The following is a 17668-nucleotide window of genomic DNA, read 5'->3' on the forward strand; positions in this document are numbered from 1 at the left end:
TGAAAGCAAACATCTGAGCTAGTAGGATGTAACTTGTTTGGTAGAAAAAACGTCACTGCTTTTATAAACTTGATTTGGGGTAGAAACCAGTATCACTAAATAAACACAGATCCAGAGCCTTCAAGATAGCTGTACGAGAAGTGATTTTAACTAAATTATACCCTTCTAGCCACAACATGCAGGAGACTTGCCATTTATTCAGGTTGGTTAGAATGACTCCTGTCCTTCAACAGGAAATATATATATAGCAATTAATAATAATAAAAAACAACCATCATGAGAATTAAAACTTTTATTAGTGTATTCACATATTAGGCAAATGCAACACGCATGAAGCTTATTTCTTAGGTTCACAAGTTCTACCAATACATTAGTCTACTGGTAAAACTAGCACAAACTGGTAACTGCTTTGCCAATTTTTAAGAGTTGTCTGGCCCACTTTTTCAAGGCTTGATTTTTGGTATTGCTTCTATGCCCTAGTCATTATGGCATAAAAATATCCATCACTATTATCAATTCAGTCAACTGATTAAAAGCTGTAACACTGGCCACATTTTTGTTCTCAAAGCTAAGTTATCACTAGCTGTACTTACAAAGTACAGTACTAGTGTAATGGATGAAACAATGGGAAAAACAGACAAAGGCAATCCTGCTACTGCCACAATAACGAAAGAATGACAGACAGCTAGATCACAAGATTGTTAGTAAGATGTATATTTTTCAAGTCAGAATAACCCTTCTATACAGTTTCCCAACCCTTCCCCAACCCAGACTTATTTGTAGAATATATTTCAGAGTATTTTTAATATGGTGCAGCTGTAGTGTCCAAGGGTTCACAATAACATGCACTGTCATGAAGAACCTAGAAGTCCTCCTTCGCTGGTCATACCTCAGCAACCACTATCCTAGAGGTTTTGCAGAAGCAACTACTTTTAATAACAAGGCCCATTATGACATAATGAATGCGTATGATCTGGTATGTAAGTAACCTATACAAAGCCACTCAGATCCGAAATTTAAGTTCTGTTACTGAAACACGTTAAGAAGCTGCATCTATTTAAAACCTATACGAAAGAGTCTAGTTTACCCTGGGAGAGGATCTTTCAAGGTATTTGGCTTCAAAAATTAAAAATGAGATTCTTAGTGACATCTGCTTAATTAAAATATACAGATATAAGGGGTTAGCCAATAACCTTGTATATTTAATCCAGTATCCAATGCTACTAAAAATTCTCATTCCATGAGAAAAAACACTGATCTCAATGATTCAAGATACAAAAAAAGTCCCAAATGCATCAGTGCCAGCAATGTCAGCACATCTATTGCTGGCAACAGGTGCACCAACTCAGATGGGTAGGGAAAAGTAGACTCCTAGTGTGATGGATACTTGGAATTAAAATATGAATTCATTTTAGGCCCCATTAAGCATATAACTTGTCTTAAGATTTCAGAGATGAATCTCAGACATTTCTTTCCCTTCCAATGGAGGGATTTTCTTTTTCTTTAAGAAGGCAGCAAAAAGTTAAGCTTTTCTACGAGGAAAGTCTGCTTTTTATGTTTAGGACAACTCAAAAACCTGCTTATATAAAAAAAATATAAAAGAATAGAGGAGTAGAGTCTTGGAATTTTGAGAGATTTGCCCCAATCAAAAAAAACCAAACATCTATTTATGGGAACTAAAATGTAGAACAGCACAATACTGTGATATTTGGGATCATGATACATTACCTGTACATATACTTAACTATTCATGTTATTGATAAACCATTAGGACACTCAATTATATACCCAATAAAAACACCATTAAGAGTCTTTAGAACTGTCCCTTCTTCTTTCTGAAGAAGGCATTTCTATACACTAAATTTTCATCTAGTATCAGAGTATAGGAAACAGAATCCACAAGGTGCTTTAATTGATGAGACCTCAAGTGCTGTTTTCTTTCTTTTTTTTTTTTTTTAAAAAAAAACTTTTTGGATAGTAAACAGTTCATGGGGACCACACACAAATACTACGACAGACGAGCTGTTATATTAAGTCTGTTGACTGGACTTGATATTTAGCCCACTGGTAACGGAGGAAGGAGTTTTACGACATGCTGGAGCAGCGTACTGAAGGGGAGCCCATCTGAGTCAATACTTTGTCCAACCATTGTAGAGGTCCGTTCAGATGAAGTTCAATCCAGCAAGGAGTGCTTGTTACCGTTTGCCGCCTGGAAAATGAAGAGGAATAGAAGAGTCAGAAAGCAGCTTTGGTTACTGTAAAGTCCTTCACCACCTGAGCAAATGTTTCCATACATATGTACCACACAAAGATAAAAATCTGCAACTATTACATAACTGTACTAAGGTTTTTCAGATAGTCTTTGCAAAAACACCCCACATCTATAAGACATGTCAATAATTACAGCTATATATCTTCAATGTCCAGAATACAGTTTTACTCTGCAGATTAAAACTAGAACTGCAGCATTTGCTTCAAGTGCCACGCCAGGAGACCTACTTTCAAAAAAAGATTCAAAACTGAAGCTGCTCTGCTGTTCATATCACAGTCAGCCCGACACAGCTAGTAGCTTAATCTTCAAAGAGTTTGCATGCATAACAGAGTTTGAATTTAGAAGACAACTACTGAAAAAGAAGGAATAGAAACACTTTGCTCTGCACAGTCAGCAAGGCTGAATAGCACAATACTATCACAACCATAAGGTCTAGCTTTTTAGAGAAATTGTCAAGAGAAACGTATAAGGGAACCGTGCTAGATGTTGTCAAAAACACTGCATCATAACACAGTATGTGGTTACACCATGTTAAGTGATGTTATCTCAAAGGAACACCAACTTCATCTCTGATTTCCTGTATTTATACTTCTACGTTTGTTTTGTACTGTAGCATCCTCACGCAAACAATTTAAGTAAAAATTTTATGTGTTTCTCGTCTTCTATATAAACATCACTGTGTTTTTCCAGATCACATGACATAGAAAGCCTCAGTAATGCTGAAGTGTTGACAGCCTTCATTAATTCTCCCATGTGTCCTTGTTTTAGGGATCTTTTATTCAAAATTCTTCCTTCCCATTTCCAAATTAAAGAAATCAGTACTGGACATTCTCTACCTGAGAAATCCTGTTATTTCACACTACCCACTCCAGGCATGGGAATTTTCCTGAACTAGAATGGCAAGACTACTGTTGCCAAGCCAGTTTTTCCCAGCAATTCTAGCTATTCCAAAGTCAAAGAAGGAGTCATTAAGATTGAATGACAGCAGATTGGTCAGGCACAAACACAACCCCTTCATTTTTAGCAACCCTCCGCTTTAAGTAAATCTGTTTATATAAACAGAGGAACTGTAAAGGCAGAAAAATTAAGCCAGCGAGAGGATGGATTTCAAGAGTTGTCTGTGGTTTTTGCATTTTCTAGGACGAGAAAGCGGCTGGGGTCTGCGCTCTCTCAGCGTTCTGAAAAACATTGTTATCTTAGCACTGAACGCCTATGCCAAAACAAAGTGATCCAATAAAAGAACAATCTAAACCACAGGAAATATAATTCCATTTAGTCTCGAATCCTCTCCCAAAGAAGGAAGTGCATTATTCCACCGCTGTCAACTCCCCTACAATGTGTTCCATAACATACTTCCTCAACACTTTATAACTGGTTTTGTTCAACTGCCCTAGCTCTTCACTAAACTGGCAAAAGAGAAAATAGTGGCAGTCCCTTAACAGTCTGCTCAAAGCTAAAACTCAGCTTTTTTACCCAGGAGTTTCCAGTCCACATATCACTACGTCTCTTTGCTACAATTACCTCTACTTAACTTTCTTCAGAAGATGATTCTGTCTGAACTTCTAACCTAATCCTCAATTCAAGCCAATACATATCAAACAAAAAACTAAGTACTGGTTTGGCTTTGCCAAAGTCTATGAGAAACATTTTTGACATAATAATGAAGCACAAAAGTTTTTACAAGAATGAGTGATTTTACCCCACTTCACCATCTATTTTGACGATTCAGACTATATTCATTTAAATTCAGTCGTGCGTGTAGTAGCAACCTCTTCTTGCTTTAATCACGACTGTAGCATAACCTAGAAGTTTACTGCATCAATAACTTATTAGCACCACGTCAAACACATGCAAGGAAACTAGTACAGCATTATGCCAGTAACCAATTTCTGTTCTCTTCTGGCAGTGTTTCTACTGGAGCTTTTTCAACCCTCTGATCTCTGGAGGGTTTACAGATTACTAACAACCAACATTTTCCCTTCTTAGAAATAACGTTTACCCAAAGCCTCCCCACTGCTCTAACACAGCACTAACACTCCATTCACTTCAAGTTGTCTCCATATCATCTGACTGATTAAGCCTTTCTTCTGTTCCAATTTGAATGTTGTATTTAATTACGCGTAAGTGTATACGTACTCCTTTTGAGTCAAATCCAACAGTTCTTTAAACTCGAGCCAGATTTTTTTCTTCTGTACCTCTTGCTAACAAAGAGGCACCAATTTATTCCATTACTCAAATTTCTCATTTCATGTAATTAGGCTTTTACAAAACTGGCTTCGCTCAGCCGAGAGTCCTCCCCCACATACTGATGCTCACATCTACGTGGATACATTACATGGCAGATAAAAGAATCAAAAACCCAGGATCTACAGTACAACCAACATGGCATCACTCAACTTCAAAATCAGGAATGATTTGGACTTAAAAAATCATTATGTATTGCAATAGGATATGATGTCAGATTTCTGTTCTTTCAGTGAGCATTTTCTAGAGATGTTTAAGGGATTCTTTTTTAAACCACAACTCTAAACTCTCCAAAATAATGAAATCTTATTTAAAATTGCTCAGTTAGTAGAAGTCAGATGCTTTTCTTTCCAAATTCCCATATTACATTAAAAACAGGCACCATCCTAAGTTAGGTTTTAGTTTTGCTAATAGAGAATACAATTGGAATCCATTCAAAAGCAGAAAAAGGACTATTTTTTTCTTCTCAAAACCCATTTTTAGCAGTTTTACCACATACACACACAGAGTCATCTTACTCCTGCAAAGTTTTTTCCGCTACAAGTTCCAAAGTATTTGCCATCCCTTAAATGTGTGTTCTCCAGCTGTTTTATTCTGCACAATGGCCTTAGAGTCGCTCCAATTTTTTCCCTTGGGTACCATCTACTGAATCCAACATCATATCCTAACCAACTCCTTACACTCTATATAGAGCAGCACAGAGACTAAAACGACGGTAGGTTTAACAAATAGCAAATAACCATAGCACAAACATTGAAACTTCTGGATGTAGTCAGTGGTTTCACCACAGTAAGCAAGCAGGACTGAGCAGGGAAGTGAACTTTGATGACATTCCTTGCTCAACAGCTAACTTCCATGCAATACTAAAATCAGGTTACTTGTCTTTATGACTTAGGAGCTCCACAGTTGAGGGTGAGAGAAAGAAAAATTCATGCATTTAACCTGCAGACAGAGTATCTATAGTAGTGGCAAGAAGCCTGTACGTACGGCTTTTGAGCCGGACAGAAACAGAGCATTGGCGAAACAAGAAAATGATCAACTCTAACTTTAAAAGCAAGGATTTTTTTCTTACCTGTATTCAGCTCCCCATCCTTTAACAAAACTCATTCTTATGGTACACATTCTAGTAAGCTGATAGACTGCTTCAAAACCCTGATTCACAGATTGAGCCAGAAGAGCAGCAAATTCCTGGTTATTAAAGATTTTTAGGTTGCATCCTACAAAGGAAAAAAAAACCCCACAAAGTTAAAAAGGGACAATAATGTATACTCGCATTTGCTACACAGAAGCCCAAAACAGTGAAGAAACCTCTCCTAGGTATCCAAAGGAAAGCAAATGAATACATTCACTGGATTTTTTTGGTAAAAGATCTTTGTAGGCTACTAACCTGGTGGAATTTTGCACACAGTTGCAGGATGCCAGCCGTATCTTTGATTACAGTTGGGGCTCTGAACGAAAATTGCACTATCACTTAGGCACTCAGCAAAAACTTCTCCACCAATGTAGTAGAGACGTACTCCCCTTCCTATAACAAAATCCAAAGGAACTCCAGTTATGATATGACCCAAGTAGATTTACAAACAAGAAAGCTTTTTTTTTTCCCCTTTTCCTCCAGAGAAGGCCAAGGTCTTTCTTTACAACAGCAACAGAAATCAGTTATCTAGATGACCACACTGTTGGGCTGACAGCTGTAGCGAGAGCAGAACACGATTAACTTGCTTTTTTTTTTTATTTTTTTCTCCTCAGAAACATACACCATTTGAAGGAAAAGCAGACAAATATTTGGTCAAGAGGTAGCTAGAATTTTCTAGCCATGTAACGGCTTGCAACAAAGTCCAAGCTAAGAAGCAGCGTTCATTCCCAAAGAACTTTTTCACTTGAAGAAATACTTGGAATTGGAATAAAAGTGGATTAGATTCAACATTATTAAAACTTATGCCAGCTCTAAGTGTTGTATTTGAAGGGGCACATGCCACTAAGACAATGGGAAAAAAGCAAAACACGAGTATTCCCCCTCTGCAGACTCCTCTTAGATGCACCCACACTACTAAGCAACCCACTGCATACCTCTTTTCCCTACTTCTTTGACAAAAACAACAGGACTTCATTCAGCCCTATTACCAAAAAAAAAAAACCAAAGCCACCCTACTGGTTACTTCTAAATTGTGATCTTGTTCTGAGTGGAAAAAAATCTAGATGGGTTATTCTGGCACAAAAAAAAAAATAATATAGGACGGATCTCCAAAAGAAAACTACTTATAATTAACAGGTCCTTTAAAGGCCCTAGTTTCTAAGAATCCCTCTACCTCTTTTCTTTTGAAAAACATTTTTTCAAACAAAATGTGATCTTCTCTTAAAAAAAAAAAAGAGAGAGTGTACTCCTTACATGTTTGCTTTTCCTCATCATTGACCATTTTGATCAGTCAGCACAGGCATATCCTGGATTTCTCCACATCTAAATTTTATTACATAAGCATTTGGATTTGGGGTGGGAGGAGTCAGAAGCTTCTACTAAAGAGGTTTCAGTAAAAAAAACAAACAAAAACACTAATGAACACTGCTAAATGAAAAAAAGAATCCAGCAAAAATTAAAATATAGTTTAACAAAGAACTTAAAAGCAAGACACTGCATTGTGGTAAATGATATTCTTTATTAACCGTTTCAAAGAAAATCTTGGTCGTGTCAAAACAGCATGTAACCCCAATGGCAGCTTTTCAAATTCCAGAAAAGTCGAGAAGTACTATATATGTCCAATCTGCATTTTAAAAATTAGAATAAACTGAGCAACCTTTTGATATTTTCTAATTACAGCTTCAATGTCAACTATAAACAACTCTGAACTTAAATGCTACCCAGGGCAGTGTGGTCCAGCTAGGAACCTGAAGGCCACAACCCGCCCACAGGATGCTTCGGTTCAGCACATCATCTTTCTCCAGAAGACAGAGAACAGCTACGTGAGCAACAAAAATACCCGTACAGCTGAATACTTCCTCCTGTGCCTGCTCTCAGTCTGACAGCCGTGACACTGCTGCTGCCACCAACTTAGAGACTACTGAACGAGGAAAGGCAGCTAGCTCCTTTCACCTTCAGCCATCACTACAACTCCTCCCTATTGCAACTGGCTGCTGCACCAGAAGCTGCTACATTTCCCTCTGGATTGGGCAGCGGTGACTTCTGCATCTTTCCACTTCTGTCCTTCCCAGGAGCAAATCATGCTCTCTCTGTCAAGCCTCAAGGGAGAAGCTCAACGGCTGGCTGCACAAGGGTGAGACGAGCCCAAAGCACAGCTCTGCCCATCCTGCTTCGATCACTTCAGTTTAATGGCTAAAATGAAATTAAATAGTTAAAAGATCAGTGATTTTTACCTATGTGTCGCCTTGTCATTTCCACTGTAGCATTTCTGTTTACATTGGAAAGCAGACCTAGACAAAACCGTTCTGAATTTGAAGGATCTGTAAAGCCATCTACAGTCAGTGAAGGTTGTGATGCATGGAAGGTTTCTCCCACTCTTTGATTCAATTCATAATACGCTATTGAACACCAGAATGCAGGCTCCGAATAAGTAACTGGTTGCAAGTCTAAAAAAATTTAAAAAAAACAAAAAACAATAAAATAAGAGTAATGGAGAATCTTAGGCTGAAAAGAAACCTCTCTGCCCTGTTACTTGTCTCCTCCAGGAAGGACAGCTGTAGTCTTCTCAAACTACTCAAATTAAATTTTGCTTGCCACCATTTTCATCTACCCCGGTAAACAGAATGGAATTCAATATTCCCCACAAGGAGGGGGAGAAGGGGCGACCTAATCTGACAACAGCTCATGTACTTCATTACATGTATTTTTGCTCAGCAAAACAGTTGAGCTAAACATAGTGAAAATTAGTGAATGCCAGATATTGAGGCACTTCTGTTGCCTTTCTGTAATTTGCAAGGATTTTGGCAATATTAAAGTGAAATTATCAAACACTGAACCACACAGAGGAAAAAATGATTAATACAAAAATGATGTTCACTTGTTTTACACTATTTCCATTTTTCTCTCCTTCAAGGCACCTCTAAATTCCTTTTATTCTCCCTTCCACCCCTCAGTGACTTCCCTGTGCATCTTCAGCTTTCGCTGTTTTACTTCCCCTTTTTACCTGTCCTAATTACTCGCCCAACATTCAGAACGGCATGTTCCTGCCCCATCAGCTCCCCATTCCTTACACAAATCCCAGGGAATCTGATCTTCCCTAGGCATTTATACACACACAGCAATGGCACTTGATCAAAGCAGGTGGGTAGCCAACATGGGAGCAACTCTTGTCTTGTGCTCCCAGGTGAAACAGTGCATTAGAAGAGCAGCAGAACAGACGTATAGAGGGAGACAGCAAGTCTGGGGAGCACTAGTGGGCTGGGGAGGCTTGATGGCCCCTGAAATTTGGTATCTACCCGTAAGACTAGTTACAGGCTGTTGTCCTTTAAAGGATTTATGTTATAAATGCAGTTCCTGCACACACAATTGTATAACCCCTTCTCTTTGCTAGAAGCTCAACAGTTATAGAGGTAGACTAGCACTAGGTATTAACCCAATCCTACTACACTTATCATCAGGGAGTGAACCCAGAAGTCTCCTCCTACTACAGTTCTTACTTTTCTGAAAGTACATTTTTATATTTAATGTAATTACATATATAAAGAGGAGTGATCACACACACAGAAACGACTAAAGTATTTCCAGCTTACCCAGGCTATGATTAACTGGGGAGAGAGTACTAGGAGACAGCTCTGCTGGAGATCCTGTTGGAGCAACACAGATTGTTTCAGAGCAAATGATTCTCGGTGTTTCAGACGGGAAGTTATGACCATTATCTAGGTACTAGTTTTACATTAAAATTCTCTGGAAATAAGAAACCTCAGAAATCCTACAACCAGTTTTCCAGCATGTCACATTCTTATTCTGAATTAAGATTACATTTAATCTTCCAGACACCTGGGAACCTACCCCTCCTTGTAAAGATTCTACTAACATCTTAGTGTCGTATTTGGCAGAGATCTCACTTCATGCACACTATGTGAATACATCTTTACTTATGCACAATATTTAGAATCCAGTGAGAAATCGGTGACTTCTTCCTAGTTTCAGTAAGAAAAGCTAACAAAAAGTGGACAAGATAATCAAGGTATTACCTCTCTATTCTCAAAGGAGAGGGTTTATCTCTAGAAAAGAACAAGCTGGACTTCCTCATTTGAGGAAACTATTCTTTCCTGGAAAGAGGAAGAAAAAACTCAGAAAAACATGGACTCTCCAATGCAATATGAGCACTAGTAGGCAAAATTCAGGTGCAAAGACAGGTTGCACAGAAACGTTCCTACAGTTACTGCTGAAGTCAGGCTTTTAATTAAGGTAGCTACTGTCACGTAGTGGGAAAATATTGCAGTTCTTACATAAGTTAGTGCAGTTGATTCTAATTAACTGAAAAAGGTTGCTAACATTAGCTAGCCAAAAACTCTCTCAAGTCTGCCAGTGCGCAGCAGGAGGTTCTTATCCAACACATTAACTATTCTTTGTCCAAGTCTAGAGTCAAACAGATTATCTAGGAACTCCTTCACACAAAGACACTACTATTGTTTTAGTAGACCCTTCTATACAAGTACTCATTTGAAATATGGCAAAAATTATAAGGTATCTCAAAAAGCAGCTTTTCTGTAACATTTTTAGGCCAACAGACATCTTGCCTCCAATGAACCTAACACCTTCCTGCTTGTCTTCAGCAGGGAAAGTCAGGGATAGGTTGCAAACAGTCAGCTTTCAAAATCTATTTTAAGGCTTTCCAGTGAAGACTTATTTAGATTTGTACGCTTTTGTTATGAACCAAATGAAATGTACTTAATATGGCACAACATGTTTTAAAAACACTCCCCTAGCAAAGTTGTTTTGTCCACAAAAGATTGATAGCGATACTTTAAAGACAAAAGACCAGGTTACACAGAAGGCTACTACTATCATCATTTGAGCTGAATTCATGCCACCGTATAGATGGATCCCAGCTAGTAATCCCTATTCTTGAAAGTGGTAAAAAGAAATTTTACCTGTATCCATGCTTTGGTTCAACTGCTGGTCACTTGTCTCTCCATCTTCACTGATGTATCCTGGAGGTGGTGTTTCTGTCAAAAAAAGTATCCATCTATTGGTTCAATGACTGGAGAGATTTATAAGATTTAGCATTTTGGGTTTTTGTCCTCAAGTTGCCCTGAGCCTCATATGTTACTTGAACACTGAATTAGAATTTCACTTTTCAGGCCCTTTTTCCTTCCAGTAGGCTTCAGACCCATTAAAGGTCTTATTGTCTATGTAAGATATATTCTCTCTCGTATGCCTGTCAATTGCTTACTGGGCAGAGTTATATAATTAATGGACAATCCTTGTTTATTCCACACAATGCAAGATACTTTCACTACAATGAGTAACAATTTTGCAATTGTGATCAACAGCTTTCACATTTACTAGAATTACAAACAAGAAAACCATCTGGTGACTTCCAGAGAAAAATATGAGCTGCCTTATGTAGTATAAGTGTAGGATCAGATACCCTCCCACAGTTTAGAAGCTGCTAGATTTAATGAAGGCTAGCTTTCAATTCAGTCCCCAAATCCATTTTTCTTTAATACCCGACAGTTGATTTCACTCATTAACTACAGCTATATTATTTAACCAGTTTTTCCTGCAAAAGCTCTATTATTGTTATTATTATTCTAACTTCCAAGCTCTATAAAAATGATCACCTCTTCTTTCAACTAGCTTTCTTTAAAGAAGGTGTTCCACAGACTGAAGTAAACTCCGTAACAAGTTTGAAGCATTTTGATACTTGAAACTGTGTCCAATTTCAGAGAAATATCTAAAAATATCAGAGAGCACGGTTGTTCCTTTTCTCCATTCAAAAATTTACTTTGCAATCCAGATAATGAGTTAACCAACTGCCTTTCAGGAAATAATTGCCTTTGAACCGGACAAGCGTCTTTTCCTATAAATTAAAGGCAAAATCTCAATTTCTTTTGTGAAAGTGCTTGAAGCTACCTAATCTCTACTACTGCCATAGAATTGTCTTTGAGACATCTAAGAGATTAAACACATTTAATTACAATATTACCAAAAAGCAGAAATTTAAAGCTAAAGCCTTTTACTTGAGAATTAGAATAAAATTTTATATGTCAGAGATTCACAGCAACAGAAGATCAGAATGAAGTCAGCAGGAGGAAACACAATTGATTAAATAAAAATGAACTGAAGAATTACCTCTTTTGTGCATTCTGTAAGACTAGTATGCTAAATATTAGAAATCTGTGACAAAGAAAACTCAAATGAGCATTTAAAAGGAAGATTACGGAAAACCTTTTCTAGCAAGAAGTATGACGATAAAAATCATACTGTTCTGAACATTTTTATACAATTCATTGTGACAAAGTGGTCTCCACCCATCTCTGAGTCACTTGTTACAGTTAAGCCCACAGCCATGGTAAAGGTCAGTAACCATTTCCAATCTAACCCACACCTCCTGTTTCCAGTTGCTAATCTAGGCTCTTTGGCACAGATAATTTCCATATCTAGTCTCTCTGAACAGAGATTTCCCCCACGTAGTACTATTAATACAGCTTTCGGGTCAGAGGTTGAGCACCAACACAGTTGGAAATAAATGCTCAGCTGAAGCATTAAAAACCCCTAGCAGAGTGAATGCTGCCAAAGTTTGGACAACGCCATTCAGCACATCCATAACTTCAAAAGGAACATACAGCCCCAAAAGGCCATTCTGGGCTTCCATGGTCACCATCTGCCCGGCAAGCATACATGACGTATGCCGTAGGTGAAACCAATCTCTCTGTAGACTGAGTATCAAGACAGTATTGCAGTGCAATACTATTACCATGGTTGTTACTCTGGACTGCAGCTAATGAAAAAGGTTCTCTGTAGGAGGCTGTGAAGACACACAAGACTTATCAGCACCTGTTAAGCATTCAAGATTAGTTAGCCAGGTCAAATAAAGTAAGATTCCACAATGTGAATTGAAAAGAAGGGGGTTAATGGCAAAGAGAGGAAAGAACTCTACAGAAATTCAAGCTGTGGTTAGCTGCATAAGCATTTGAAGATCACGTGAATACTTGCAATCACCTTCAACGGACTCCTTGCAAATGACTATCTATAGCTGCTTTAGCTCATTTACATAACACACTGAATTTTCAAATGGTTGCTTTCCAGTAAGTTGTCTGCAAACACTAACAAAAGCCCTCAAACTTCAGTGGAAAAAAAAGTATATATAAGTTAAAAAAGTGACACCAACTTCCAAGACTTTAAATTGCTCTCAAAAGATCTGCTCTCCTTCGTTGGCAACAAACATGCCACTAATTAAACAGATCAGTTGTCAAATCCATCAAGATTTTAGGTGCCATTTCATTCTGCGATATATTTATGAAAATGCAAACAACATTCTGTTTAAGACATGTAGATATGTTTTGTATACTACACATTTTGAGCTTCAAGGTAGTAATCTTATTTTTCTAGAGTCAGGAACTGAATTTTTAGTTTATTCATCAGTTTTTGGATGCTGCAAGGTAGTTGCATTAAACACTAGTGAGAAAATTTCAGCTTTGCGTGGTTTTACACTCTAGGCAACTTCCTGAAGAGATAGGAAACAGGAAGTTAGGGCAGGAAACAGCAGTTGCTCATTTTACTTTACAATATGGATGCATGCATATGTGTGCACAGTAGCAGCTTAGTCTTGATATTTGTTCGGGGTGGGGAAGAAGCAAACAGGTGGAGGAGAAATTATTTCACAGTTCAATTTTGTTACATTGTTCTTTCATATTAACAAAGGACAAAAGTGCATGGACACAACAGAAACAAATACGCAAAACAGACTTTGATCAGTTGCAACCTACAGTTAAAGAAAAAAAAAAATCTTTAAGTTGCCAGAACAGTAACTTAAAAGGTTTTCTCCAAATCATATATACGTGTTAAGAAATTGAGCAGCAGTTTACTACTCAGTCTCCAATATACAACATTTGGTAACCCCTATATGTTTGTAAAACAGGCTTAAAGCATGAGGCAAAGGTCTACTTTGTATTCACCAGCATTTTGAATCATAAACTAGCTTATTGTACTAACACAACCGCACATGTGGTTTCACACAGGATTGCGCTTTGCAGATAACCATGATCAGATATTTCGACAGGAATATATCCATCCACAAAATCAACAAGGTAAGAAAACATTTAATTTATTTGTGCATCTTCCACGCCATTTGATCACTTAGAAGGATGAAATTACCATCTCTGTTCCTATAGTACAATGTTGAGCATACTGTTTACAATGAGAATTAAGAAAATACCTGGTATGTAATTGCTCTGTGGTTCAATTCCAGCTGGAAAGTTAGTGTTTTCAGGAATGGAATGGGTATAGTCATCGAGAGGTGGAAGTTCTGTTAGGATCTCGGTGTGCCGCGGCACTAGTACAGGAGGCAAGACTGGGAAAGAAAATTTTAAAGCATTAGTTAGGCTCAGAAAACACATGCTTTACTCCTGTGAGCTAAAAGGAAAAAAATCTAAAAAGTCTAAAAGTGTCTTTAGATTCCTTGAAGATTTCTAAATGTCAGGGTATTATGTTTGCTACAGAGCTGCTGGCTACCCAGGTCCCTGTTGAGTGAGATTACCCCATATCAGCTAGGGTAAGTCATTTCCATTCTCATTTTCATGTTGGATTATACTTAGCCAACTGGAAATTGCTAGTAGTACTGAAAGTGTTTATCAAAGGCATTCAACACATTCATAAAATAAGGATTTTTTCAGTAGCTTTACTATTAAAAACTTTCAGTGGATAGTATTCTCAAAATCTGTATTTTCAATTATCTTGCAGTTTTGGCAAGAGACACATCATCCTTTTCTATTTTTCATTTAAAACATTATGCTGAATAGGTACGGACAGATGCTGCTATAGAATGGCCGAAGCAGTCTTCCTACCTGGTGTTTCCACTCTCTGGTAGTGGTAAGGGTTTACACATACTTCATCCTTTTTAAGATTAAAAGCATATTCACAGTTTTCAATTGCTTTAAGTTCATGGTGACTGTGAAGATCTGGCCAGCGCCACAAGCGACAGTAAATAACATGCGGTAATCCTTTACGATGAGATACCTGTAGACGGCCATCGAGAGATCTATATGGGAAAGATGTTGAGAAGTATTTATAGACTGCATGCTGTTTCTTAATCACCTAAGCAACAGTGTACACACATGGGATGGGTAGTTTGTTTATTCTCAGAATTCAGTGGATTGGCACTGTTAGTGACATTTATATGCTTGGTAAAAGGCTTCAAATGTAAGAAAAATGATGGTATCAAACAGCGCTTTAACTTATTTTTGAGCTGCACAGATTATTGCCAGTGAGTTTGGGGTTCATTGAAAAGCCACTTTACCTCCAAGTATTTAAGATGATTGCTTCATATACATTTTCTCAAATGCATGACAGTTGTTTAAAAAAAAAAAAAAAAAAATCATACACTTAATACTCCCTTGAGTTTCTAAACCCCACAGCTTTGCTGTGGCATGAATGCTTTATGGCTTTAAGCATAAAAATTCCCACAGGACTGCAAATAAGCCTAGAAGCAGTCAGCTGCCCAAGTGATCCACATGGCAGTAAAACTGTAATGCAAAAAGCATGAAGGCACATCTTGTAAGGGCTGTATAGTTTATCTTCTTGACTTCATCTGCCTTGCTACCAGCTGAAAATGTTTTGCTAGTTTTAAGACAGACTGCATATGCTTACACAAATGCAGATGTTTATGATTGTTATGGGATGGGAGACAAACCTCAATACACAAATTAAGTAATGTGACATGAAAAAATAAAGACCCTGTTTAGAATTTGCCCACCATTAACTACTGAAGAATTTACAAACAATTCTTCAGCAGCTCGTATCTGATCCAATTAGCAAGATTTAATTGAAAGCTTGTGGCATACAAAGCAGTTTAAACACTTTGTAAGATTAGGTCTAACAGAATCAAGCATCTCAACTTTGTTAATGTAAGTACCAAACCACATTAGAGCTTGCGTTTAACAAGTCTTCCCATTCTTTCAACGGCACTGGCGTGAAAAAGGAGTACTCCAGAGTTAGAATTTCATTGGTCAAAACATCAGCTGAGAACACTTAGATTTCTATACTGGCAAGCAATTATTTTAAAATGCTGTACCATGAGAGGCCTAGGAAGCATTTTAGTCTATTTTACAGCTAAAGCATCCCGCTACAGACCCTCCAAAGCCAATCCCTCCCACAAGACTTCTATGATGCGAGAGAGGGCAGAATATTCACCTGGTTTGTTCAGAGAAGCTGTAAAGGCCTGTTGTATCCCACTGATCTATCGTGTTTGGTGTACTCAGTCCCCAAATTTCAGAGCAAGTGCTGTGCATAAATTGAAAACAAAAACAAAAAATTGATATGAATATGGAACATGGTTATTCAAAACACCATGATGTCAAACATGGAAAAATGTACAGAATACGTCCTTTCACATAGAAGATAGAGCATTGTTAGGTTTGCATTTAAAGTGGCATCTAATGCTATATTTTCTATATGAAGGAGACTATTAAAATGGAACACGTGATTCAAGGTAAATGATAATGTTTTTAAAAGGTGAACAAGTTCTCTGGTTTTAAGTAGTCAATACAGTTGTAATGTTCCTTAAAACAGGCAAAACTTCCTCAGCCTAGCTCTTAACAGAATTCAAATTTAAAGGGTAGTTTCTGGGTTGTTTTGTTTTTTTGTTTTTGTTTATTTTAAACATAAACTGATCTAACATTTCAAACGAACACCATGGGTAGCTGAAACCGTACTGTCATAGCCTAACTTTCAGGTACCACCACTTCAGCATCAATCTCATTCTCCATGCAGATACTAACTTGCTGCTTTTCCCAACACAGGAAAATTTGGACTCTGAAGAAAAGCATGTTATAGCTGATAATTCTCACTGTTTTCTGTATTGCCCTCGATTAAAGAACTAAACACTATTTTCCACAAAATGCATTGTTTAACAAAGTTTTATAGCATTGTATTTTAAGATTTAATTATAGAATAACAAAACTTTAACCAGTAAATCAAGCAGACCAGGAAAGCAGGAGGAAAGGAGAGACAACCGTTCCTTTACAGAACTGCTTCAATGACAAGATCAGAGCAGTAAAGAGAAAGGAGCCTCCAGTGACAGAGACAAACTAAGAGCAGCAGATTTAAGCAAAGCAAGAAAATAGTATAGGTTTGTAAGCGGGCAGCATGTTTTCAAATCATACATCAAGCTCAGCTCTGTCACAGACTTGCTCCGTGACCACTGGAAATGTTAATTTATTTTACCTAAGTAACACACAGCTAGACTTTGCATCTCAGAAGGGAACAGAATTTGTTTGACGAGCCCCTTACAACTCCACTAGCTAATCACAACGCCTGAAGTTTGACTGGTTAGTGCATTACCTTTGAAGTTAAGAGTCTCTGAAAAGTTTACCATAAAGAAAAGAGGCCAAGTTCGCCAAACTCTTAGGTATAAATACAAGCTTTGATATTTAAATTTAAGCTGCTAAACTTAGTTGATATACTTATGAGGTTGGATTCAGTGCTTTAATAAAGAAGTGACATTTTTATTTCTCCTCCTTTCGCAGGGAAATTCATTAATGGATTTCATTAGTGTTATAAAAGAGAAGACAGCACAGGACTGTACTTAAGACTACTTTTAGGGTTGACAACTGCCTTAATTCCATGGTTGCTTCAATAATATGCAAGCGTGGGCTACGGACAAAACAGATGAATAGTTCAGGTCCCCTTCCAACCTGCCCCACATCCTTATTTCTAACACTGCCCCAAGGGAGGCGGGAATGCTCACGCAATAGAGCAGCGAGCCAAATCAGAGAATTGCCCATCTGATCCCAGAGCACACGTGGTGGAAAATTAACGTTTTGCGAGTTACTTCTCAGCCAGATCAGTTCCTTTTTATTTCCTGTGGAGCTACACAAACGTGTCCAACGCGCCCCCCCCCCCCCCAAAAAAAAACCCAAAAACCCCTATGGCCTTTGACACTTCATTGATAACGAACACAAGCAAATCTTATGCTAGGTGACTTCTTGTCTTTTTGCATTGGCAAGACAGAG

The 17668-nt window shown here is 37.8% G+C and overlaps 1 protein-coding gene across 6 annotated transcripts in view; it reads right to left on the bottom strand.

Annotated features, from left to right (window-relative positions):
- Positions 1-277: 277 nt before the first annotated feature.
- SMAD2 (SMAD family member 2) overlaps positions 278-17668 on the bottom strand; it is a 50578-nt gene continuing 33187 nt past the window's right edge. For 3 of the 6 annotated variants that reach the window (XM_067316348.1, XM_013958624.2, XM_013958625.2), the window contains exons 3-11: positions 15849-15938; positions 14504-14697; positions 13876-14010; positions 10586-10660; positions 9239-9292; positions 7883-8095; positions 5904-6041; positions 5589-5733; positions 278-2209 (exon numbers count right to left, since the gene is read on the bottom strand). In XM_067316348.1, the coding sequence (XP_067172449.1) occupies positions 2086-2209; positions 5589-5733; positions 5904-6041; positions 7883-8095; positions 9239-9292; positions 10586-10660; positions 13876-14010; positions 14504-14697; positions 15849-15938 (1168 nt within the window). In that variant the 3' untranslated portion in view covers positions 278-2085. The remainder of the gene's footprint in view (positions 2210-5588; positions 5734-5903; positions 6042-7882; positions 8096-9238; positions 9293-10585; positions 10661-13875; positions 14011-14503; positions 14698-15848; positions 15939-17668) is intronic. The other 3 variants (XM_067316349.1, XM_067316350.1, XM_067316351.1) reach the window with 3 other exon arrangements.

The sequence above is a fragment of the Apteryx mantelli genome, chromosome Z, assembly GCF_036417845.1.
Source record: "Apteryx mantelli isolate bAptMan1 chromosome Z, bAptMan1.hap1, whole genome shotgun sequence".
Taxonomy (NCBI): domain Eukaryota; kingdom Metazoa; phylum Chordata; class Aves; order Apterygiformes; family Apterygidae; genus Apteryx; species Apteryx mantelli.